The sequence below is a fragment of the Oncorhynchus masou genome, unplaced genomic scaffold, assembly GCF_036934945.1.
Source record: "Oncorhynchus masou masou isolate Uvic2021 unplaced genomic scaffold, UVic_Omas_1.1 unplaced_scaffold_97___fragment_2___debris, whole genome shotgun sequence".
Taxonomy (NCBI): domain Eukaryota; kingdom Metazoa; phylum Chordata; class Actinopteri; order Salmoniformes; family Salmonidae; genus Oncorhynchus; species Oncorhynchus masou.
In genome coordinates, this window is record NW_027016553.1 from 85,690 (window position 1) to 111,595 (window position 25,906).

Consider the following 25,906-nt stretch of genomic DNA (forward strand, 5'->3'; position numbering starts at 1 on the left):
GTGATACCCTAGGATAGAGACAGCCTGCTGAAAGAACAGGCATTTCTCGGCCTTGACGTACAGGTCATGCTCCAACAGTCGTCCAAGTACCCTGCGCAGAAAGGACACATGCTCGGCGCATGTAGCGGAGTATATCAGAATGTCATCGATATACACCACTACACCCTGCCCGTGCAGGTCCCTGAAAATCTTGTTTTGAGGATTGGAAAACTGATGGAGCATTCATCAACCCGTACGGCATAACGAGGTACTCATAATGCCCTGAGGTGGTACTAAACGCTGTCTTCCACTCGTCTCCCTCCCGGATACGCACCAGGTTATACACACCAGGTTATTCACCAGTTTAGTGAAGAAGCACACCCCATGCATCGACTCAATCGCCGTGGTGATAAGAGGTAGCTGGTAACTGTACCTCACCGTGATTTGATTGAAACCTCAATAGTCAATGCACGGGCGCAGACCTCCATCCTTCTTCTTCACAAAAAAGAAACTTGAGGAGGCGGGTGAAGTGGAGGACCGAATGTACCCCTGACGCAGGAATTCAGAGACATATGTCTCCATAGCCGCTTGCAACAGAGGATACACGTGACTCCTGGGAAGCGCAGCGTCTGCCAGGAGATTTAACGCACAATCCCCCCGTCGATGAGGTGGTAATTGAGTCACCTTTTTACAGAAGGCGAGAGCCAAATCGGCATATTCTGGGGGGATGCGCACGCTGGAGACCTGGTCTGGACTTTCCACCATGGTAGCACCAACGGAAACCCCTACACACCTCCCCGAGCACTCTCGCGACCACCCTGTGAGAGCCCTCTGTTGCCAGGAAATGGTGGGGTTATGATGGGCCAACCAGGGAAGGCCTAGTACCACTGGAAATGCAGGACAGTCAATGAGGAAGAGATTGATTTTCTCCTCGTGACCCCCCTGCATCTCCATGGCCAGGGAGATGGTGGCCTCCCTGATTAACCCGGACCCTAATGGTCGACTATCCAGAGCGTTTACCGGGAAAGGTCTAACTACAGGAATAATGTGGATCCCTAAACTAAAGGCTAACGCTCTGTCGATAAAATTCCCAGCTGCGCCTGAATCAACGAGTGCCTTATGCTGGGAATGCGGGGAAAACTCAGGGAAATAAACAGGTACAAACAGGTGGTCAACAGAGGACTCTGGATGAGTGTGGTGCAAACTCACCTGGGGTGACGCCAGAGTGCCCTGCCTGCTGCCTCGACTCTCAGAGGGACCGACACGGCACCGACTGGAAGTGTGCCCTCTGCGGCCACAGATGGTGCACGTGATGGCCCCTCCTCCAGCCTTCCTATGCACAGCCCTCCCAACTCCATGGGCACCGGAGCGGGGGTGCTGGAAGATGGAACCGACAGAGCCCCCTCTGGACATCCCCTGGTGACCAGCAGGTTATCCAACCGAATGCACAAATCCACCAGTTGGTCAAAGGGGATGATGGCATCCCTGCAGGCCAGCTCACGTCGGACGTCCTCACGCAGGCTGCATCGGTAGTGGTCGATGAGGGCCCTGTCGTTCCAGCCTGCTCCGGCTGCCAAGATCCGGAATTCCAGGGTGAACTCCTGGGCACTCCTCGTCCCCTGCCTCAAATGGAAGAGCCGTTCCTCGAAGTGGTCCAACGCCGCGTCTCCTTCCCCGTACACGGCGTTTGACCACTCCAGAGCTCTCCCCGAGTGGCGTGAGACAAGGGCAGACACTCTCTCCCTTTCCGAGGGAGCTGGGTGAACGGTGGCCATGTAGAGGTGTAGTTGTAAAAAGGAACCCCTTGCACTGTGCTGCCGTCCCATCATACTCCCTGGGAAGGGAGAGACGCAACGGGTAGAGGTAACCCCAGTTGCGCTGGTCGAGGCACTTCCTGTCTCTCCAGCGGTCCATGGTCTGAACAACGCGATCCGCCGTGGCACCATTATGATGTAACATTGCAGAGTGTTCCTGGACGCGCTCCTCGACTCCTTTAACCGGAGTACCTGCTGACTGGCTGGACCATTTACGAACTTACACATTCTTGTTCTGAAGCCATTCCAGCATTGCTTTGGCTGTATACTTGGGGTCATTGTCCTGGTGGAATGTAAATCTTTGCCCCCAGTCGAAAATCGTTTGCACTCTGAAGCAGGTTCTCATCAAGGATTTGCCTGTATTTGGCTCCATTCATTGTTTTCTTTATCCTTACCAGTCTCCAACTCCCTGGCAATGAAAAGCATCCCCATAGTATGATGTCACCACCAGTAGGGATGGTGTTAGATGGGTGATGAGCTGTGCCTGTTTTTTTCCAGACAGTGCTTTGCATTCAGGCCAAAGAGTTCTATTACATCATCTTTATCCTTATGCTTTCAGTCTTTCACGTGTCTTTTTGCAAACTCCAGGCATGTGGTCATGAACATTTTTCTCCATTTGGCCACTTTCCCATAAAGCCCAGACTGGTAAAGTGCTGTAGAGACTGTTGTCCTTCTGGCAGGTTCTCCCATCTCAGCCAAGGGACTCTGTAGTTATGTCAGAGTGGTCACTGGGTTCTTGGTCACCTCCCTGACTAAGGTCCTTCTTGCCCGGGTGCTCAGTTTGATCAGACGGACAGCTCTAGGCCGAGTTTAACATCTTGACAGGTTTTTAAAGCATGGCAAAACATATTGTGTAAAGAGAACTGATAGCATATTCAAATAAAATAAACAAACTAGTAGTTAGTCATATTGGCCCTATTCTAGCAGCGCTCGCATCACTAGCCTCACTTCTCTTTTCCTCTTCTGTTGCTCCTAGTCTCTCTGGTTGTCCCAGAGCCTCTGCTAATAAGAAGAGAAGCAGGTTTCCTGGAGACGAGTACATTACAGCAAAGTTCAGGGCCAGCGATGGTAAGTCTGGACATAACTTTAAAAGCTTCATCTGACAGTAAAAAAAATACATATATAAAAAATCAACCCATTGTCTTCAGAGGACAAATATTGCTTTCTTTAGTTACATATACATTTTACATATGACATAAATACTTGTATATACAGCATTCACCTAACAAAGCATTTACCTGACAAAGATATTTATAGAAATATATACAGTTGAAGTCTGAAGTTTACATACACTTACATTGTAGTCATTAAAACTTGTCTTTTAACCAATTAACAAACTATAGTTTTGGCAAGTCATTTTTCCAACAATTGTTTACAGAGATTATTTCACTTACAACTCACTGTATCACAATTCTAGGGGGTCAGAAGTTTACATACACTAAGTTGACTGTGCCTTTAAACAGCCTGGAAAATTCCAGAAAATTATGTCATGGCTTTAGAAGCTTCTGATAGGCTAATTGACATCATTTGAGTCAATTGGAGGTGTACCTGTGGATGTATTTTAAGGCCTACCTTCAAACACAGTGCCTCTTTGCTTGACATCATGGGAAAATCAAAAGAAATCAGCCAAGTCTGGGTCATCCTTGGGAGCAATTTTCAAACGCCTGAAGGTACCACGTTCATCTGTACAAACAATAGTACGCAAGTATAAACACCGTGGGACCACGCAGCCATCATACCGCTCAGGAAGGAGACGCGTTCTGTCTTCTAGAGATGAACGTACTTTGGTGCGAAAAGTGCAAATCAATCCCAGAACAACAGCAAAGGACCTTGTGAAGATGCTGGAGGAAACAGGTACAAAAGTATCTATATCCACAGTAAAACGAGTCCTATATCGACATAACCTGAAAGGCAGCTTAGCAAGGAAGAAGCCACTGCTCTTAAACTGCCATAAAAAAGCCAGTCTATGGTTTGCAACTGCACACGAGGACAAAGATTGTATTGTTTGTCGAAATGTCCTCTGGTCTGATGAAACAAAAATAGAACTGTTTGGCCATAATGACCATTGTTATGTTTGATGTTTGGAGGAAAAAGAGGGAGGCTTGCAAGCCGAAGAACACCATGCCAACCTTGAAGCACGGGGGTGGCAGCATCATGTTGTGGGGGTGCTTTGCTGCAGGAGGGACTGGTGCACTTCACAAAATAGATGGCATCATGAGGGGGGAAAACTATGTGGATATTTTGAAGCAACATCTCAAGACATCAGTCAGGAAGTTAAAGCTTGGTCGCAAATGGGTCTTCCAAATGTACAATGATCCCAAGCATACTTCCAAAGTTGTGGTAAAATGGCTTAAGGACAACAAAGTCAAGGTATTGGAGTGGTCATCACAAAGCCCTGACCTCAATCCTATTGAACATTTGTGGGAAGAACTGAAAAAGCTTGTGGGAGCAAGGAGGCCTACAAACCTGACTCAGTTACACCAGCTCTGTCAGGAGGAATGGGCCAAAATTCACCCAACTTATTGTGTGGGAAGCTTATGGAAGGCTACCTGAAACGTTTGACCCAATTTAAAGGCAATGCTACCAAATACTAATTGGGTGTATGTAAACTTCTGACCCACTGGGAATGTGATTAAAGAAGTAACAGCTGAAATAAATGATTCTCTTTACTATTATTCTGACATTTCACATTCTTAAAATAAAGTTGTGATCCTAACTGACCTAAGACAGGGAATCTTTACTCGGATTAAATGTCAGGAATTGTGAAAAACTAAGTTGAAATGTATTTGGCTACGGTGTATGTAAACTTCCGACTTCAACTGTATATCAGGTGTGTGTGTGTGTGTGTGTGTGTGTGTGTGTGTGTGTGTGTGTGTGTGTGTGTGTGTGTGTGTGTGTGTGTGTGTGTGTGTGTGTGTGTGCGTATATATATATATATATATATGACAAGGTAAAAATCTGTCGTTCTGCCCCTGAACAAGGCAGTTAACCCACTGTTCCTAGGCCATCATTGTAAATAAGAATTTGTTCTTAACTGACTTGCCTAGTTAAATAAAATAATTGTAAAAAATAAAGTATTTTTACTATTTTTACTATTTTATACATTGTAGAATAATAATGAAGACATCAAAACTATAAAATAACACATATGGAATCACGTAGGAACCAAAAAAGTGGTAAACAAATCAAAATATTTGTATTTGAATTTGCCATCCTTTGCTTTGATGACAGCTTTGCACACTCTTGGCATTCTCTCAACCAGCTTCATGGAGGTAGTCACCTGGAATGCATTTCAATTAACAGGTGTGCCTTGTTAAAAGTTAATTTGTGAAATTTCTTTCCTTCTTAAGCACTTACACTGCAACGGTGAAGTGTCAGTGCGTTATTGTGAAGTGGAAACGTCAAGGGAGCAACAATGGCTCAGCTGTGAAGTGATAGGCAACACAAATTCACAGAACGGGATCGCCGAGTGCTGAAGTGCGTAAAAATCGTCTGTCCTCGGTTGCAACACTCACTAATGAGTTCCAAACGGCCTTTGGAAGCAACGTCAGTATAAAAACTGTTCGTCGGGAGCTTCATGAAATGGGTTTCCATGCCCGAGCAGCCACACACAAGAGCAAAGATCACCATGCGTAATGCCAAGAGTCGGTTGGAGTGGTGTAAAGATCGCTTCCATTGGAGTCTGGAGCAGTGGAAACACGTTCTCTGAGTGATGTATCACGCTTCACCATCTGGCAGTCTGATGGACGAATCTGGGTTTGGCGGATACCAGGAGAACGCTACCTGCCCCAATGCATAGTGCCAACTGTAAAGTTTTGTGGAGGAGGAATAATGGTCTGGGGCTGTTTTTCATGGTTCGGGCTAGGCCCCTTAGTTCCAGTGAAAGGAAATCTTAACAGCATACAATAACATTCAAACAATTCTGTGCTTCCCAACTTTTTGGCAACAGTTTGGGGAAGGCCCTTTCCTGTTTCAGCATGACAATGTCCCCATGCACAAAGCAAGGTCTATTCAGAAATGTTTGTAGAGATCGGTGTGGAAGAACTTGACTGGCCTGCAGATCCTGACCTCAACTCCATCGAACACCTTTGGGATGAATTGGAACTCCAACTGCGAGCTAGTGCTCTTATGGCTGAATGGAAGCAAGTCCCCACAGCAATGTTCCAAGATCTAGTGGAAAGCCTTCCCAGAAGAGTGGAGGATGTTATAGCAGCAAAGGGGGGGACCAACTCCATATTAATTCCCATGCTTTTGGAATGAGATGTTCGACGAGCAGGTGTCCACATACTTTTGGTCATGTTGTGTACATACATACACATTTGATTTTACTCTGGTATACATTATATGTAGTGTTTTAAATAATAATAATTTCTGACAGTTTGTGCATAACGGCACAAATCCTAATTTCCATTTAAGTAACATTTCCATTGATGTCAATTGGAGACAAAGTGAAAATTCCACTTAAGTAGAAGTTAGCATTTGTCCCAACATGAAAAGTGGGTCAAGTCTTGTCCAGTAAAACTGGATGATCTTCAATTATGTTTGACTGTTGCTAGTTGTTTTATTGTTTCTAACTGGTTTGCTATTAATTATTCAGTTTTGGATAATGATGAAGATATCAAGCAACTGAACAATGAGATCAGGGAACTCAGTGAGTCCAATTCAGAGATGGAGGATGACATGATGAACCTGCACACACAGGTTGGTTTGCCACTTCTTAACAATAACCACTAAATACTGTCTTGACGTTCCTAATTCAATTAGAAATAAAAACAATGATTGTATCGAGAGTTTGTGGTGGACTGATAAGCTGTTATTGACTTGTTTGTGGCTAACTGAAGAACCGTGGTTGATTGGTTTGTGGTTCTCTGCTCCAGATCTCATCCATGGAGAATAACCTGAAGAGTATGGAGGAGGAGAACAAGCAGATCGAGGAGAGAAACGATGCCCTGTACATGGAGCTGTCTGGCCTGAGCCAAGCTCTGATCCGCAGCTTGTCCAACATCCGGCTGCCACACATTGTGAGTTACACCCAGGGATGGATCACTCAGAGCATGCACACACACGCACACACACACATACATACACAAACACTTTCTCTTAGAGAGAAAATGTTGACATAACCTCAGGTTTACACATCTACATGCATAAAACACACATTTTCTAATTACACACACTTTATCTAACGTGTTACTTGTGTTTACTTCAGCAGGAGCCTATGTCGGAGCAGAACTTCGATACCTACGTGGACACCTTGACCCATATGTTCTCCAATAAAGATTGCTACCAAAATCCGGAAAACCGCGCTCTGTTGGAGTCCATCAACCAAGCAGTAAAAGGCATCGAAGTATAGTCTCTCAAAGGGAGATGAAGAGGCTAAATGGAATATATGAAAGAGAGGGAAAAGAGGAACGAGAGCAGGGTGACAATGGTGTGTGGGTATACAAAACCCAACAACTATACAAAACCCAACAACTATAAATAAATCCATTGCTTTTGGAATATACTGTAGACCTGATTTTTCTTGTATTTGTTTTGGAGAAAATGTGTCCATTTCACATTGCTCCCCCTCCCTGCTTGCATGAAGGTTATCAAGATCAATGGACACACTTGTGTATGGATGAGTACGGAAGTTTCAATTATGTCTTGAGTGTTCTTGAGTGCATTGGAGTAAAACTGTGTTGGTGTGGGTGTTTAGGAACGTTTTGAGGGGTATAATAAAAAAGCCACTTTAATGGTTCAGAACGGACTAAGAATGCAGTATACTGGCTCCAATACCCCATCATACAATATTCTCCTAAATAGTGTACATGTATTCCAACCCCATTGAGTAATGTTGATAGTATTTATGAGCGTAGATGTTGCATTTCCAGGGGATAGTTTTTAGTTTCATTACTATTGTTGTGTATGAATTTGAGTCTTAAAAATGTCTGTTTAATGTATTATTTATTCATGTTGTGTTAATTTAGCTTATTTATTCAGCATTTATTTATTGGCCTATTTATTTATTTTTACAAAACAAAATTATACTGAAGACATTTTTAAACAGCGATTGAGAGGAGTTTTCCTCTGCACTGTTGAAAAATATAAATATTTTAAAATATCAACTATAAATTGTTTTATATATCTTATTATTTATTTGAAATACTGGGATCTTTTTTAAGTGCAAATATTTTATAACCGACAAGTTTTGATAATTTTTTAAAGATTTTTCTTTTGTTTATATTATTTATTTTATTCCATAAAGTATTTTGAGACACCTTGCAATGAACTGGGAGAAATGTGTATGTATTTAATATTTATTTGATAATGAAGAACAAAGTGAATGGAGATGTTGGTGTATATTTATTTTGTATTGTCTATGTGTTAGTGATGATGGCTGTGTGTGGATTAGTCTTTGCCCATATGTTGATATTGAAATAAAGAAAACCTGCGCTAATATAACTAAGCATCATGGAATATGTCACAATTAATTATGATTGTGAGTAATGATTGTAAAAGTGTATATGAATATTGTTTATGACTACAGATATTTTGTGGAATGGTTGTGGGATACAACAATTGAAAGGATGAGGACTGAGCCAGGTATACTACGCTGAACAAAAATATAAACCCAACATGCAACAATTTCAAAGATTTTACTGAGTTCCAGTTCATATAAGGAAAAAAGTCCATTGAAATAAATCCTGTGAATGTTGTCCAACTTCCAATCAGTGTTAGAAAGTTTCTGGATATTGATGGAAACTGAAACATGCAGTCGGTCCAGAGTATCCCAAACATACTCAATGGGTGACATGTCTGGTGAGTATGAATGCCATTGAAGAACAGGGACATTTTCAGCCTCCAGGAATTGTGTACAGCTCCTTATGACATGGGGCCGTGCATTATCATGCTGAAAAATGAAGTGATGGCAGTGAACGAATGGCACTACAATGGGCCTCAGGATCTCGTCAAGGTATCTCTGTGCATTCAAATTGTCATCGGAAAACTGTCATTGTGTTCATTGTCTGTAGCTTATGCCTGCCCATACCATAACCCCACCACCACCATGGGGCACTCTGTTGACAATGTTGACATAAACAAACCGCTTGCCCACACCACGCCATACACAGTATCTGCCATCCCGGTACAGTTGAAAATGCAGTCCGGTCAAGACCCTGGTGAGGACGAGAAGCACGCAGATGAGCTTCCCTGAGACAGTTTCTGCAGAAATTCTTTGGTTGTTTTATCAGCTGTCCGGGTGACTGGTCTCAGACGATCCCGCAGGTGAAGAAGCCGGATGGAGAGGTCCTGGGCTGGCATGGTTACACGTGGTCTGTGGTTGTGAGGTCAATTGGACATCTGGTGGACATTCTTGCAATCAGCGTGCCATCTGTGGCATTGTGTTGTGTGACAAAACGGCATATTTTATAGTGGCCTTTTATTGTCCCCGGCACAAGGTGCACCTGTGTAATGATTATGTTGTTTAATCAGCTTCTTGAAATGCCACCCCTGGCAGATGGATGGATTATATTGGCAAAGGAGTGGTGTAAACAAATTAGTGCACAACATGAGAGAAATAAGTTTTTTGTGCATAATAATTCTGTGCACAAAATATACCCGTAAGACCTTAATGAGGGTCATATTGAGGCAATTTTGACCATAGTACAATGGTTACAGGAAAAACTAGTGGACTTTGTGATAGAGCAACCAAATTTCATAAACAGTTGGGGCAAGTTTAAAGAGGTATTTTGGGCTATAGTGCCATCACAGATTATTTTCCATTACCCCCTTGGCAGCAATTTCTAATATGGGCACCAACCAACTGCATGGGGCCATATTTAACTAGATTCACTTGGCCATATCTTCATAAATAATTGCTACATACAGCCCAATGATGGCTTAAAATTTTTGAACGGAAAATGTAAAAAAATATATAATATTAGAATGTCTGGAAAACACAATAAAATGGCCCAGAAATTACATAGGAATGCATTAAGTCTAGCAGAGAGACAGGTAACCCATTCCGATTTTACACAAAGTAATCAAAAGTTTGAACAAAGATGTCTAGATATAGAACCATTGAGATTTAACCTATTATACTCATTGGTGAAGTGTTGTTTTTTTTAGGTACCGGAGGGCAATAAAATAAAATTACGTCAATAATTTCTCAATCAACGCTTGCACAGTAGTAGCCTGTTGAATAATATTACTTTAATATGCATAAAACACATCATCCAAATGCAACGCCTGCCTATACCTACACACGTTGACAATGTTTGTATATTTTACTCTTAATAACTATTTAATCAAACTCTGTATTTAACAAGTGTACCAAGGTCTTAGTTTTGTCCTCACATGACAATGTGGAACTTTTTCACCCTGGAAGCTTTATCTGTACATAGATCTGCAGGACCTCTTCTGGCCATAAAAAAGAAAGCTAAGTAACATAATGCCTTCTCATTGCAGTAGCTGTACTCTTAATATACAGAAGAACTATCACCTTAAGGTAAGGATAACCAAGTTGCAAGCTTGGCTTTAGACGCAATCGTTAGTCAAAGGCAATTTACATGTAGGAAAGAATGATACAGCGTCTGTGCCATCGGGAATACAGGTAGTAGTGTTAAACCCCTTACACAGTCTCCGCAGCCGGACAATTTTCTCATAACTTCTGGAAAGAAATGCTTTTGGCTTGCTCAACCGGTGTCGCTCATTCAGCCAATAGAAACTGTCAACCGGTTTTCCTCACTCAGCAACGAGTCGTTGTCAGAGCCCGAGCTTTCTCAGGTCTCTCCTCCAACCGTTACAAGGTCTGAGCTGCCGAAGCCTCCCTCCATTAGCTCTGGCAAATTCAAAACATTAGTCATTGGCGACTCCATTACCCTAAATATTAGACTTAAAAATAATCATCCAATGATCATACATTGTTTACCAGAGGGCAGGGCTATCGACGTAAAGAGTAATCTGAAGATCGTGCTGGCTGAGGCTAAAACTGGCTAGTGTAGATGGTATAGGGATATTATTATCCACGTCTGCACCAACAATGTTAGGATGAAACAGTCATAGGTCACCAAGCGCAACATAACTTCAGAGTGTAATTTAGCGAGAAAGATGTGTTGGCATCGAGTAATTGTCTCTGGCCCCCTCCCAGTTAGGGGGAGTGATGAGCTCTACAGCAGACTTGCACAACTCAAATGCTGTTTTCAAAAAACTATTTTCTGCCCCTTGCAAAAGATAGAATTTGTAAATAACTGGCCCTCTTTCTGGGACTCTCCCACAAACAGTACCAACACTGGCCTGCTGAGGAGTGACAGACTCCATCCAAGCTGGAGGGGTGCTCTCATCTTATCTATCAACATAGACAGGGCGTTAACTCCTCTAGCTCCACAATGAGATAGGGAGCAGGTCAGGCAGCAAGCTTTTAGCCAGCCTGCCAGCTTAGTGGAGTCTGCCACGAGCACAGTAAGTGTAGTGAGCTCAGCTTTCCCCATTGAGACCGTGTCTGTGCCACTATCTAGGTCGGGGAGAACTAAACATGTCGGTGTTCGCCTTAGCAATCTGACTGGAATAAAGACCTCCTCCATTCCTGTTATTATTGAAAGAGATTGTGATTATATCTCACATCACAAAATAGGACTACTTGATGTTAGATCCATCACTTCCAAGACAGTCATACTCAATTAACTAATCACTGATCACTGAATAACTTGATGTGTTTGGCCTGGCTGAAACATGGCTCAAGCCAGATTTATTTACTGTGTTAAATGAGACCTCTCCTCCTGGTTACACTAGTACCATATCCCCCAACCCCCCCTGTCAGAGTGACCATCGGGTTCTTGGTCACCTCCCGGACCAAGGCCCTTCTCCCCCAATTGCTCAATTAGGCCGGGAAGCCAGCTCTAGGAAGAGCCTTGGTGGTTCTAAACTTCTTCCATTTAAGAATGATGGAAGCCACTGTGTTCTTGGGGACCTTCAATGCTGCAGAAATGTTTGGGTAACCTTCCCCAGATCTGTGCCTCGACACAATACTGTCTCGGAGCTCTACGGATAATTCCTTCGAACTCATGGCTTGGTTTTTGCTCTGACATGCACTGTCAACTGTGGGACCTTATATAGACAGGTGTTTGCCTTTCCAACTCATGTCCAATCAATTCAATTTACCACAGGTAGACTAATCAAGTTGTAGAAACATCTCAAGGATGATCAATGGAAACCGGATGCACATGAGCTCAATTTCGAGTCTCATAGCAAAGGGTTTGAATACTTATGTAAATAAGGAATTTCTGTTTTTTGTTTTTAATACATTTCCGAATAAGATGGACCACCATCTTACTATGTTTGCAATTGCAACAAATAATCTGCTCAGATCCCAACCAAGGATTATCAAACGCTGTGCTATAAACTCTCAGACAACCCAAAGATTCCTAGATGCCCTTCCAGACTCCCTCCGCCTACCCAAGGAACGTCGGAGTATAAAAATCTGTTAACCACCTAACAGAGAATCTAAATGTATAATTTGCACCTCTAAAAACAAAAACAAAACATTTGTCACAAGAAATTAGCTCACTGGTATACAGAAAATACCCGAGCCCTGAAGCAAGCTTCCAAAGAATTGCGCTCCACCAAACTTAAAGTTTTCCGACTAGCTTGGACAGTCAAGACAGTACCGTGCAATATCGAAGAGCCCTCAATACTGCTCGATCTGCCTACTTTTCAACCTAATTGAGGAGAATTAAAAACTATTCAAAATGTATTTTTGATACTGTCGCAAAGCTAATTAAAATGCAGCATTTCCGCCCAGGCTCTGTCGTAACCGGCCGCGACCGGGAGGTCCGTGGGGCGACGCACAATTGGCCTAGCGTCGTCCGGGTTAGGGAGGGTTTGGCCGTTAGGGATATCCTTGTCTCATCGCACACCAGAGACTCCTGTGGCGGGCCGGGCGCAGTGCACGCTAACCAAGGTTGCCAGGTGCAAGGTGTTTCCTCCGACACATTGGTGCGGCTGGCTTCTGGGTTGGATGCGCGCTGTGTTAAGAAGCAGTGCGGCTTGGTTGGGTTGTGTATCGGAGGACGCATGACTTTCAACCTTCGTCTCTCCCGAGCCCGTACGGGAGTTGTAGCAATGAGACAAGATAGTAGCTACTAGCAATTGGATACCACAAAATTGGGGAGAAAAAGGGGGTAAAATTCAACAACAACAAAAAAGCAGCATTCCCCAAGAGAGGATGGCCTTCAGTTCAGCTGTGATGAATTCATTAACTTCTTCGTCTTTACGAAAAGATCATGATCATTAGAAAGCAAATTACGGACTCCTCTTTGTGTATTTCTCCAAAATTCAGTTGTCCTGATTGCACAGAACATCCAGGACATAGGATCAATGGAGACACTCAAGTTTTTTAATCATGTATCTCTCAACACATTCACAGAAATAGTCATGGCCTTTAAACCTTCCAGCAACCGACTGGACACTATTCCAACTATACTACTGAAAGAGCTACTTCCTGTGCTTGGCCCTCCTATGTGGAACATAATAAACGGCTCCCTATCCTCCGGATGTGGACAAACTCACTAAAAGTGGCAGTAATATAGCCTCTCCTGAAAAAGCCAAACCTTGACAAGAAAATCTAAAAAACTATTGCCCAATATCGAATCTCCAATTAATAAAAAATAATAATAAAATGAAAACGCTATTGCGCAGCAACTGATTGTCTTCCTGAAAACAAATAATGTATATGAAACGCTCCCGTCTGGTTTTAAACCCGATCATAGTACTGAGACTGCACCCCTGAAGGTGGTGACCTTTTAATGGCGTCAGACCAAGACTCTGCATCTGTACCCGTGCTCTTGGACCGTAGTGCCGTTTTTGGCACTATCGATCACCACATTCTTTTGGAGAGATTGGAAACCCTAAATTGGTCTACACGGACAAGTTCTTGCTTGGTTTAGATCTTATCAGTTGTAAAATTCCAAAGACTAGTGACATCCAGTGGAAGCTGTAGGAACTGAAAACAAGTTCCTAAGAAATATCGTTTCCCTTTGAGAACTCACTAAACAGACAGAGACCTCAAAAAAAAAAAAAATTCTGAACGGTTAGTCCTTGGGGTTTTGCCTGCTACATAAGTTCTGTTATACTCACAGACTTCAGAGTGTTTTCTATCCAAATCTACTAATAATATGCATATCTTATATTCCTGGCATGAGTAGCGGGAAGTTGAAATTGGGCACGCTATTTATCCAAAAGTGAAAATGCTGCCCCCGATACCTTAAGAAGTTAACTTGGCTTTCGAAGACTTTAGATAGGCAGGGCAGGATGGATATAGGTCTGTAACAGTTTGGGTCTAGGGTGTCACCCCTTTGAAGAGGGGGATGACCGCGGTAGCTTTCCAATCTTTAGGGATCTCGGAAGATACGAAAGAGAGGTTGAACAGGCTGGTAATAGGGGTTGCAACAATGGGGGAGGATAGCTTTAGAAAGAGAGGGTCCAGATTGTCTAGCCCTGCTGATTTGTACTGGTCCAGGTTTTGCAGCTCTTTCAGAACATCTGCTGTCTGGATATGGGTTAAGGAGAAGCTGGGGAGGGGGGGGGTAGCCAGGAGGAAGGCATGGCCAGCCGTTGAGAAATGCTTACTGAAATTTTCGAATATCATGGATTTATCAGTGGTGACCGTGTTACCTAGCCGCAGTGCAGTGGGCAGCTGGGAGGAGGTGCTCTTGTTCTCCATGGACTTTACAGTGTCCCAAAACTTTTTGGAGTTAGAGCTACAGGATGTGAATTTCTGCTTGAAAAAGCTAGCCTTTACTTTCCTGACTGACTACGTGTATTGGTTCCTGACTTCCTTGAACAGTTGCATATCGGGGGGACTATTTGATGCTATAGCAGTCCGCCACATGATGTTTTTGTGCTGGTCAAGGGCAGTCAGGCCTGGAGTGAACCAAGGGCTATATCTGTTCTTAGTTCTGCATTTTTTGAACGGGGCATGCTTATCTAAGATGGTGAGGAAATTACTTTTAAAGAATGACAAGGCATCCTCGACTGGCGGGATGAGGTCAATATCCTTACAGGATACCCGGGCCTGGTTGATTAGAAAGGCCTGCTCGCAGAAGTGAGTAAAACAAACTTAGAGAGGAGGCTTCTGATGTTGACATGCATGAAATCAAGGTTTTTTTTATCACAGAAGTCAACAAATGAGGGTGCCTGGGGACACGCGGGGCCTGGGTTTACCTCCACATCACCCGAGGAACAGAGGAGGAGTAGGATGAGGGTATGGCTGAAGGCTATCAAAACTGGTCGCCTAGAGCGTCGGGGACAAAGAATAAAAAGAGCAGATTTCTGGGCGTGGTAGAATAGATTCAGGGCATAATGTGCAGATGGGTATGGTGGGGTGCGGGTACAGCGGGGGTAAGCCCAAGCACTGAGTGATGATAAGAGAGGTTATATCTCTGGATAAGCTGGTTATAATGGGTGAGGTCACCACATGTGTGGGAGGTGGGACAAAGGAGGTATAATGAGTGGAACTAGGGGCTCCATTGTAAACTAAAACAATGATAACTAACCTAAACAACAGTATACAAGGCATATTGACATATGAGAGAGACATACAGAGAGGCATAAAGTAATCACAGGTGTTGATTTGGAGAGCTAGCTAAGACAACAACAGCTAATCAGCTAAAACAACAGGTAAAATGGCGATGAATGGGCAGAGGGTCGGTTAACTACACACAGAGCCTGAGTTTGCGGCTGGGGCCGGCAGATAAACAAACAAAAAATAAATAAACATATAAACAGAATGGAGTACCGTGATTAATGGACAGTCCAGCGGGCATCAGCTATCATACATTGAGAGGAAACTACTTCAAAAGGGAATCTTACTGGCTCAACACACTGTCTCCTCCCGGCCTTAATGAGGAGTTTGACTTTAAACTTTATAGTTCTAAAAATGTCCAAACTACTGTTCTTACCCTAAATGAACAGTGTATGTATATTACTTTAAATATTTCTCACATTCCTCATGTATGGTTCTATATTTTGATATATTGAATGTTGATATTGTGAACAAATATTATATATTTTTACCTCCTGTTTCAGGAAGTGATGTCACTGAGCACTGCTCCTATATATAGGACTTTCCACCCCCACCTGGGATATAGATGCCTGATGAAGACCTAAGGGTTGAAACGTTGTAACAATAAAATCACCTGGGAGCATGAACAGCAGTGTGCGGCACTTTTGTTTTTCATGTATTTAAATCCTGTCAAGACTTTCCTCCATTTCTTTCCAGTTGTATGCATCCAAGTTAAAATTATGTTTGTTTCATATTTTCCATGTATTATTTAGTTGTCATAACATTAAGATGTCATGCAATGTCCTTATTTAAGGTATATTGGTTTAATAGATTAATCCTTATGACCGTTACCTTTTATTTATGCAACCTGCTTATAATGTCTCTCCTTTGTTGCAGAACCACACACAAATCCAACTTTACCATGTCCAACCACAAGCCCTCAATAAATATGTGAACTTTGGCACTGTCTCTGTTGTCTGCTTGCTCTCTGAACGGAGCCTAATTACCTATATTGGGTTTTTTAGTATATTTTTCAGCAGCCATATTGGAAATGACCTCCAGGGGGGTATTGGACCAAATCTGTGATGGCACTATAGTCAAAAATACTTATTTAGACATGCCCTAGATGTATGTTAAATGTGGAGGCTCTATCTCAAAGTCCACAATGTTTTCACGTAACTGCTGGACTATGATCAAAATGACCTCAATTGGACCCCCATTAAAGTCTTGAGTACTTTATGATCAGAATTATTGTCTATATTATCTGTAGGATTTAGTTAGTCGGTAGATAACACTAAAAAGTCATTTTTACATTGTTTGGAATGATTTTACCCTATTTTCTTCTAATAGGAAATCCAGATGTCAGCAATTGACTGATAGGATTCCTCGGCTGCCTCCAACCTTTAAAATGTCCCTTAAAGTATCTACTATTAGTTTAGAAAGTTTGATTCTTGCATCATAAAATGGAACAATTATTTCACCTGTGCGCTGGACTATACTATTACTACCACACTGTTTGAGTTTTGTTTACCATCAAAGAGTGGGTCCACCAGTCAAAATCTGGCCTTAATGAGGAGTTTCATGTCAAACAAGTTCAAAAGCTTTGGGGTGATATTCCAAAATTGCATTCAAAGCCTAATTTCTAAACTAGGTAAAATTAGTTTCATATCGGATGTTTGTGGATATTTAGTTTACTCTCGTCAATAGCTATTGAACCAAGCATGCCATAACTATGAAGATGGTATATTCTGAATCACGGGTGGATGGAGAAATATCCACACCTTTCTTTGTTCCTTTTTTAAAACTATTTTTAAATAAGATCTCAGATTTCAATCTTCAATAGCTCTTAGGCAAAGCATGCCATGAAAATTGGATGTTCTGCATCAGGGGAGGACTGGATGCTTTGTGTAAGAGCTATTGAAGATTGAAAGCAAAAACATTAAAAAGTGCATTTTTGTCCATCCTCCCCAGATTCAGAATATATAATTTTCATAGTCATGGCAAGAGCTATTGAAGAGCTATTGAAGCCACACTAAAAAGAAAATCACAATTTCAACAAGAACAAAAAATGTGGATTTTCGTCCAACCTACTTTGCCTAAGAACTATTGAAGATTGAATGCTAAAAATATATACTAATAAATACGAAATGTACAACAAAAAAGCTGTGTATTTTGTCCAACCTTCCCCTGATTCAGAATATATAATTTTAATAGTCAAGGCACACTTTGTGTAAGAGCTATTGATGATTGAAAGCAAAAATATATATAATAATAATAATACATAAATAAATAAAAACTGTGGATTTTTGTACACCCTCCCCTGATTCAGAATGTATCATTATCATAGTCATGTCACTCTTTGTCTAACAGCTATTGGCTACACCGAATATCCCATTTAAAATAATTTTACCTAATTCATTTTCCATTGGAGATTTAACATTTCGGCCAATGCAAGACGAGTACAACTCTCCCTCTCCACTGGGGAACTGACTGATCAGAGTTTGGTGTTTGTGTGACGTCAGTGTCAGCTGGTCAATGTTTACGTCCAGAATTGTGGCGACATCTATTGAATGTTTATGGGGGAAAACGAGAAGGTAACAACATCTTTTTTCGAAATACAGTTGACACTATAAAGCAGTGTCAATTAACCGTCACATCCATAAGGTAAAGACCGCTGCTTCGTATTTCTTATGGCGAGTGTCTTTTTTAGTAGCTCCAGCCAGACAATAATGTATCTTCTCCCCCATGTACCCATGCAGAGCGCTTCGTTGACGACATCAACAGAGACAAAGGTGATGCATATTTATTTATATATCTCGCGTTGAAGCAGCAGTTCGATAACATGTTGTGTTTGGTTGTTAAATATCAAATTCCCAATGTCAAACTATTTGAAAGAAGATTAATAAAAACACTATAAATGCGCAACAAATGCTTACCCAAATGTTGGCTGCAGTACTTTTGGTGATAATAAGAATATTTATGTAAACACATACTATTTTGTTATTCAGTGGCGCAGCTGTATTTTGTGTGTGCGTTCATTGGTGGGAAATATGCATCACTGAGAGGATTCGATTATCTGGTCCGGGCGCCCTGTTCATTGGGTGAACGTAGTGGCATTTGTTTTGGAACCGGGCTGCCTCCTGGGTGTGAACCAGGGACCTGGTTCAAAGCACACGGCGAAATCGGCTCAAAACAAAGTGATGTAATTAATCACGTTGAGTAACGACTAGGATTCTGTGTTCTCACATGCACAAATGATTGCTTTGGATATAAACGCCCTATCTGCCTTACAATGAAACTAGTTTGAAAATGCAAAGGTATATTATATGGCAAAGAGATGTATTTCTGGATGATACACCATGTTTTCTTGTTGCCAACATGACCGAACGTCAGAGATTATGCCGCGTTCATCTGCTAGTCAGAATTAGGAAAATATGACATTTTCTAACTGGTTGTAGTTATACACGTGCCACGTTCAACTAATCAGCACATAGGACATTTCAGTTTTCTAGTACCGACTAGCAGATGAACGCGGCATTGATGTTCGATTTCAGATGGGCGCTCCTCCCTCACCGCTTTTGCCCGGCACATCACGGGACATAGACAGGTGCCCCACGGCTCAGCATAATCGAATCCGCCTACTCCTGCAGTTACAAAGAAGGCGTTTCCATCATCACTAGGATTATCGTGTGCTGTGGCAGTGACACCGCCCAGCTACTCGTGAAAGCAGAATACAATACGAGTTTATTTGACTTCATTAAAGGCCCGAAAAAAGAGGTTCTTAAACAGGCCTGTCTTTTACACACACCTTCAGACCCAAAATGACATGTTCAAAGTTCATCCTTTCTCCAACGAGAACTCATTTTACAATATTCTATTATAATAATGGTGAAGACAAACTATGAAATAACCAATATGGAATCACGTAGTAACCAAAAAGGTGTTAAACAAATCAAAAAATATTTTATATTTGAGATTCTTCTCAGTAACCACCTATTGCCTTGATGACAGCTTTGTACACACCTGGCATTCTTGTTAATTTGTATTATTTACTTATTTTCCACCATAATTTGCAAATAAATTCATTAAAAACCCTACAATGTGATTTTCTGGATTTTTTTCCTTCTCATTTTGTCTGTCATAGTTGAAGTGTACCTATGATGAAAATTACAGGCCTCTCATCTTTTTAAGTGGGAGAACTTGCACAATTGGTGGCTGACTAAATACTTTTTTGCCCCACTGTACATATGAGATGAGTAATGTAGGGTATGCAAACATTATATTAAGTGGCATTGTGGCTAGTGATACATTTATTACATTTATTGCATTAATTTGTCCATTATTAAAGTGGCTAGAGTTGAGTCAGTATTTTGGCTGCAGCCACTAAAAGGTTCGTGATGGCTGTTTAACAGTCTTATGGCCTTGAGATAGAAGCTGTTTTTCAGTCTCTCAGTCCCCACTTTGATGCACCTTTACTGACCTCGCTTTCTGGATGATAGCGGGGTGAACAGGCAGTGGCTCGGGGGATTGTTGTCCTTGATGATCTTTTTTGCCTTCCTGTGACATAGGATGGTGTAGGTGTCCTGGAGGGCAGGTAGTTTGCCCCAGATGATGCATTGTGCAGACCTCACTACACTCTGGAGAGTCTTGCGGTTGTGGGCGGAGTAGTTGCCGTACCAGGCAGTGATACAGCCCGACAGCATGCTCTCGATTGTGCATCTGTAAAGGTTTGAGTGTTTTTGGTGACAAGCCAAATTTCTTCAGCCTCCTGAGGTTGAAGAGGCTCTGCTGCGCCTTCTTCACTACGCTGTCTGTGTGGGTGGACCATTTCAGTTTGTCCGTGATGTGTACGCCGAGGAACTTAAAACGTTCCACCTTCTCCACTACTGTCCCATCTATGTGGATAGGGGGCTGCTCCCTCTGCTGTTTCCTGAAGTCCACGATCATCTCCTTTGTTTTGTTGACATCGAGTGTGAGGTTATTTTTCTGACACCACACTCTGAGGGCCCTCACCCCCTCCCTGTTAGCAGTCTCGTTGTTGTTGGTCGTCAAGCCTACCACTGTAGTGTCATCTGCAAACTTGATGATTGAGTTGGAGGTGTGCATGGCCACGCAGTCATGGGTAAACAGGGAGTACAGGAGAGGGCTGAGAACGCACCCTTGTGGGTCCCCAGTGTTGAGGATCAGCGGGGTGGAGATGTTGTAACCTACTCTCATTACCTGGGGGCGGCCCGTCAGGAAGTCCAGGATCCAGTTGCACAGGGCGGGGTCGAGACCGAAAACCCAATTGCCATTAATTGTGGAGAAGGTTAAAGAGTGGCCCACTGTGCTTTCACGTACCTCAGGTAATCCAATCAGGCTACACTGCAGTGTCTGAGACTGGATGTCACAGTTAATGATAGCTGCTTCACTTAGGTTGTTATTCACATCAAAAAACAAACAAATGTTCTCTAACTTGTACATATACACTACCGTTCAAAAGTTTGGGGTCACTTTGACATTTCCTTGTTGTTGTCCATTTTCTTTCAATTAAAATAACATAAAATTGATCAGAAATACAGTATAGACATGGTTAATGTTGTAAATTACTATTGTAGCTGGAAACGACAGATTAATTTTTATTTTTTATTATGGAATATCTACATAGGCGTACAGAGGCCCATTATCAGCAACCATCACTCCTGTGTTCCAATGGCACGTTGTGTTAGCTAATCCAAGTTTACCATTTTAATAGGCTAATTGAACATTAGAAAACCCTTTTGCAATTATGATAGCACATGGCCAGAAACAAAGAACTTTCTTCTGAAACTCGTCAGTCTATTCATGTTCTGAGAGACTTAGGCTATTCCATGCGAGAAATTGCCAAGAAACTGAAGATCTCGTACAACGCTGTATACTACTCCCTTCACAGAACAGCGCAAACTGGCCCTAACCAGAATAGAAAAAGAAGTGGGAGGCCCAGGTGCACAACTGAGCAAGAGGACAAGTACATTAGTGTCTAGTGTGAGAAACGGACGCCCCACAAGTCCTCAACTGGTGTTTTGCGGGTACTATTTAATGAAAAAAATAAAGATTTTTTTTCACCTAGTTGGCTCGGGCATTCGAACCAGTGCCATGTGATAACCTTCAAGAAGGACAACCATATCTCTGCAGCACTCCACCAATCAGGCCTTTATGGTTAAGTGGCCAGACGGAAGCCACTCCTCAGTAAAAGGCACATGACAGCCCGCTTGGAGTATGCCAAGAGGCACCCAAAGGACTCTCAGACCATGAGAAACAAGATTCTCTGGTCTGATGAAAACAAGATTGAACTGTCATGTCTAGAAGAAACCTGGCACCATCCCTACGGTGAAGCATGGCGGTGGCAGCATCATGCTGTGGGGATGTTTGCGCTCAGGACCTCAGACTCTCTTGAGAGACCTGAAAATAGATGTCTAGCAATGCTCCCCATCCAACCTGACAGAGCTTGAGAGGATCTGCAGAGAAGAAATGGGAGAAACTCCCCAAATACCAGTGTGCCAAGCTTATAGTGTCATATCTCAGACTCAAGCCTGAAATTGCTGTCAAAGGTGCTTCAAAAAAGTAGAGAGGAAAGGCTCGGAATACTTATGTAAATGTAATATTCGTTTTTTAAAATAAATTAGCAAACATTTGTAAACCTATTTAGTATACGGCTGTAACGTAACAATGTGAAAAGTCAAGGGGAGTGAGTACTTTCTGAATGCACTGTAAATTTATGAACGTCCTATGTCAAGTATGACTTTTTACAGATATAAATTGGATCGTGTCCTGTTCGCACAGTTGAATAAATAGTACATAATATAACAGCAGTGTTGACTGTGTGAGTATGTGTGTGTTTATGTGTAAGGGTGTTATGTGTATGAGAGTCAGTGCCTATAGTCTGTAAAGTGTGGATAGTCTCTGAGGTACAAATAATCTCTCATGAGCAGGTCTGAGCAGGTAGACAGCAAGGGGTAGCTGTTCAGCAGTCTGATTGCCTGGTGGTTGAAGCTGTCCCGGGAGCCTTTTGCCCTGAGACCCGATGTTCTGATACCGTTTGCAAGATGGTAACAGTGAACAGTCTTTGAGGAGATGAGGGGGATGAATCAATTGCTCAATATTTTTAGACACCTTTTTGTCTGACTCTATCCTCGTCTCTCTCTCAGCGAGTCCGTGAGGATGGGAGGAGCTGTGAGTGCGGGGGAGGATAACGATGAGTTGATTGACAACCTGAAGGAGGCTCAGTACATCCGCTCGGATCTGGTGGAGCAGGCCTTTAGGGCCATCGACAGGGCCGACTACTACCTGGAAGAGTTCAGAGACAGTGCCTACAAGGACCTGGCCTGGAGGCACGGCAACATCCACCTCTCAGCACCCTGCATCTACTCCGAGGTGATGGAGGCCTTGGATCTCCAGCCTGGCCTGTCCTTCCTCAATCTGGGCAGTGGTACAGGCTACCTCAGCACTATGGTGGGACTCATACTGGGTGAGTCAGGATGGCACAAACCTCACCTGGCTAGGTGAAACAAAATAAAAAATCATTTTTACCATTGCTTTACATAAGAAAATGGAAAATAAGATGGAAAGTGCAAATGTACTCACACCTTGTTTCTCCCCTTTACTGTAGGTCCATTTGGAGTGAACCATGGGGTGGAGCTGCACCAAGATGTCATTGAGTATGCATACCAGAAACTGGAGTTTTTCATCAAGACCAGCGACAGCTTCGACAGGTAGGAGTTTCATGATGAAATTGACAATGTAGGAATTATAACCAGAGTTATGAGCTATCAGGAGAATCCAGTTAATTGGTATTATACCAGAGTTATAGGAGCTATCAAGATAATTCAGTTAAATGGCTATAACTCTGGTATATCAGGAGAATCCAGTTAAATGGCATTATACCAGAGGTATAGAAGCTATCAGGAGGATCCAGTTAAACAGAATTATTCTGTAACAAGCTAGTAAGATAACATACTGCAGTTATGGTGGGTAGGCTGATTCTCTGAGGAAACTGTGTCAGGAGGGCTACAGGTATCCAGGGAACATCAGGCGTGGCTCTGGAATGGGGGAATCATAGGGGTGTGTGTGTGTGTGTGTGTGTGTGTGTGTGTGTGTGTGTGTGTGTGTGTTAGGTTTGAGTTCTGTGAGCCCTGCTTCGTGATGGGGAACTGTCTGGAGATAGCCCCAGAGAGTGGTCCGTATGACCGGGTGTATTGTGGAGCTGGGGTGCAGCGGGAGCAGGAAGACTACATGAAGAACCTGCTCAAAGTGGAGGGAATCCTAGTGCTGCCATTGGAGGAGAAGGTCAGCGCTCGCACATGCACACCCCCAGTGGTGGCTGCTGAGGGAAGGACGGCTCTTAATAATGTCTGGAATGGAGCGAATAAAATGGTATCCAACACATGGAACTCCACTCCAGCCATTACTACGAGCCCGTCCTCTCCAGTAAAGGTGCCACCAACCTCCTGTGACCCAGGCACAGACACAAAATGTGAAGTGAAACAGAATGGCGAGCGTAGCAATCAGGATGGTTTCACAAGGCTAAATTGTGACTGTAAAGACATGGCCACTTTTAAAACCAGAAAAAACTTAGATAAACTCACCTCTTAACCCAGTGCTATTTCTAGCACTTTGATATATTCTTTTCTGTTATAGACTTTGTTGTCTCATCTTTCTTGGTCTCGCTCCTAGAAAATGTTTGTATACCTTCTATACACATTTTGATACTTGTTTCCTTTGTGTGTAGCTAATGCTCTGTGCTCCACTTGTTTAGAGAAAGATCTGTATATGAATACATATTTCTTAACACTGCTTACTACAAAAAAATCTCCAGTACAGAAACACATTATTGCCCTTCCTCTCTCCTTAGTTGACCAAGATCACTCGAACAGGCTACAACAGCTGGGAGACCAAAAACATCATTGCCGTGTCCTTTGCCCCACTGGTGTTGCCCAAACACAGAGATAACAGTAAACCCAAAGCAGTGCCTTTACGTAAGTACTGTACTAGCACATCTGTCATATGATTGTCTATATAACAGAGGTCGTTTTCCAAGTGAGCCTTTGTGTGGTGAGTAACCATATCGGAGATCTGGGACGGTATTCGCAAAGCATCTCAGAGTAGGTGCTTATCTAGGATAAATGTAGCCTTTTAGGTTATAATAAATGACAGAGGGGGGGCTGATTCTAGATCAGCTATCCTACTCTGAGGCTTTGTGAAAACAGGCCCTGGAGACTCAGAACCTCGGGGGAGGTGACAGTTGTTGAACACTATGTTGTCTCAAATGCATGTTGGACTAGTTACAAAATGGAAAGGCAGAACTTCCATCACTTACTATGTAGGAGTGTGTGAAATGGTTTCCTCTTGTCATTTGTGTGTACCTCCTCAGCGACCATGTTTGAGGTGCGGACTCTGCAGGACTTGGCTCGCATCTTCATCCGTCTGACGTTAAAGAAGACAGTGGTGGGGCCAGGGCCGTTGCCCAGGGGGTTGGCCCACAACGGAGAGCGGCTCCGGCAGGCCCAACACTGTGGCTCCACCCTGCTCTCCAACCGCTACGTATTCATGAGCCGCCTCATCCCCGGGCCGATGGACGACGACAACAACCGCTCAGACGCAGAAGAGGAGGAAGAAGAAGGGAACTGCAGGATTCGAAGAGAACCTGAGGAAGAGGAGGAGCAGGATGAAGAGGGGGAGGAGAGTAGGGAGGGCGGTGCCCTTCTACATGAGGCTCCAGTGAACCTGCTCAGAGAAAGGATCCTGAGCCTGCCGCTCCCTGAGCCTCTGAAGATGTACATGCTCCACTACAGAGAGAAGTAGGGAGGTACACGAGACAAGAAGCTGTGCTCCCATTCTCTAACTTGTTCCCATCCCTGTGCTCTTGATTCCCCTTTCTGGATACAAAAGTAATTAATGTGTAAGAAATAGGCTGATCACTCCACAGGAATGGCTAAAATGAGTTCCCATCCGAATTCAAAATGTAAGCCCTAGAAACTTCATGTTGAAGTGAATAACTAGAAGAATTGGATAAGTAGAAGCAATATGGTAATAGCTCCATCTCCCCCTTCCCCGATAGCCCAGGTACGCCTATCTAATCTACAGAGGTGCCTGAGGGGTAGAGGTTGAGGTTGGAAAAACAAGGATTTAGGGATTGGGAGCATCCTTAGGGTCACCCCTACCCCCAGAAGCCCTCACCACCACCACCAGCCCCCTAGGACTATTCCAACAACCCCTCTGAACACTAGAAAACTAGTCTCATCCCACTCAATGCCCCACCCATGAACTTTATCTCCCCCTCTTTTGGGGTATCTTGTCTTGTGCCTGACACTGGCACCCAGTCTCGAAGACCTTCTTTCCTCCCTCTTTGAATTTTGTAAATGTGATTTTTCTGAGAATGATGATTTTGACTGTGACCGAACAATTCAGGGGAGCTTTTGAAATCAACTTACAAGAACTGAAAGCCCCAAATGGTGTGGAAACATTTGCTCATTCTGTGTTCACATCTGTGAGATCTTCTCTGCATTGAATATACTTGTTGAGAGCAGGGGTGACAAATAAAAGTAATTTAACTGAA

General features: G+C 43.0%; 2 protein-coding genes and 1 long non-coding RNA gene across 15 annotated transcripts in view; 2 read left to right on the forward strand and 1 right to left on the reverse strand.

The window, feature by feature from the left end:
- LOC135538806 (myelin transcription factor 1-like) overlaps positions 1 to 7,162 on the forward strand; it is a 30,665-nt gene extending 23,503 nt beyond the window's left edge. For 4 of the 6 annotated variants that reach the window (XM_064964726.1, XM_064964725.1, XM_064964730.1 and 1 more), the window contains 4 exons: positions 2,770 to 2,861; positions 6,391 to 6,494; positions 6,671 to 6,814; positions 7,003 to 7,162. In XM_064964726.1, coding sequence (XP_064820798.1) covers positions 2,770 to 2,861; positions 6,391 to 6,494; positions 6,671 to 6,814; positions 7,003 to 7,146 — 484 coding nt within the window. In that variant the 3' untranslated portion in view covers positions 7,147 to 7,162. The remainder of the gene's footprint in view (positions 1 to 2,769; positions 2,862 to 6,390; positions 6,495 to 6,670; positions 6,815 to 7,002) is intronic. The other 2 variants (XM_064964729.1, XM_064964731.1) reach the window with 1 other exon arrangement.
- The window catches only part of LOC135538809 (uncharacterized), a 56,869-nt gene extending 38,533 nt beyond the window's left edge, over positions 1 to 18,336 (reverse strand). For 5 of the 7 annotated variants that reach the window (XR_010455498.1, XR_010455495.1, XR_010455494.1 and 2 more), the window contains exon 1: positions 18,270 to 18,336. This is a non-coding gene — a long non-coding RNA (uncharacterized LOC135538809). Of the gene's footprint in view, positions 1 to 7,038; positions 7,128 to 15,845; positions 15,935 to 18,269 lie in introns of those variants that run through there. The other 2 variants (XR_010455493.1, XR_010455496.1) reach the window with 2 other exon arrangements.
- On the forward strand, positions 17,837 to 25,906 carry LOC135538807 (protein-L-isoaspartate O-methyltransferase domain-containing protein 2-like). Of its 2 annotated transcripts, none has more exons than XM_064964733.1 (7): positions 17,837 to 17,927; positions 18,093 to 18,125; positions 22,500 to 22,819; positions 22,961 to 23,063; positions 23,466 to 23,637; positions 24,203 to 24,326; positions 24,722 to 25,906. In XM_064964733.1, the coding sequence occupies exons 3-7, from the start codon at positions 22,513 to 22,515 to the stop codon at positions 25,150 to 25,152; spliced, it is 1,137 nt and encodes a 378-aa protein (XP_064820805.1). In that variant the 5' UTR covers positions 17,837 to 17,927; positions 18,093 to 18,125; positions 22,500 to 22,512; the 3' UTR covers positions 25,153 to 25,906. The 2 variants fall into 2 exon arrangements, with proteins under 2 accessions (XP_064820805.1, XP_064820804.1); XM_064964732.1 differs by having other exon boundaries at positions 17,846 to 17,997.

Coding starts and splice junctions, on each gene's coding strand:
- LOC135538807 (XM_064964733.1), top strand. CDS start 22,513: ATGGGAGGAGCTGTGAGTGCGGGGGAGGATAACGATGAGTTGATTGAC. Junction 22,820..22,960: donor TATGGTGGGACTCATACTGG/GTGAGTCAGGAT, acceptor CCTTTACTGTAG/GTCCATTTGGAGTGAACCAT. Junction 23,638..24,202: donor TGCTGCCATTGGAGGAGAAG/GTCAGCGCTCGC, acceptor CTCTCTCCTTAG/TTGACCAAGATCACTCGAAC.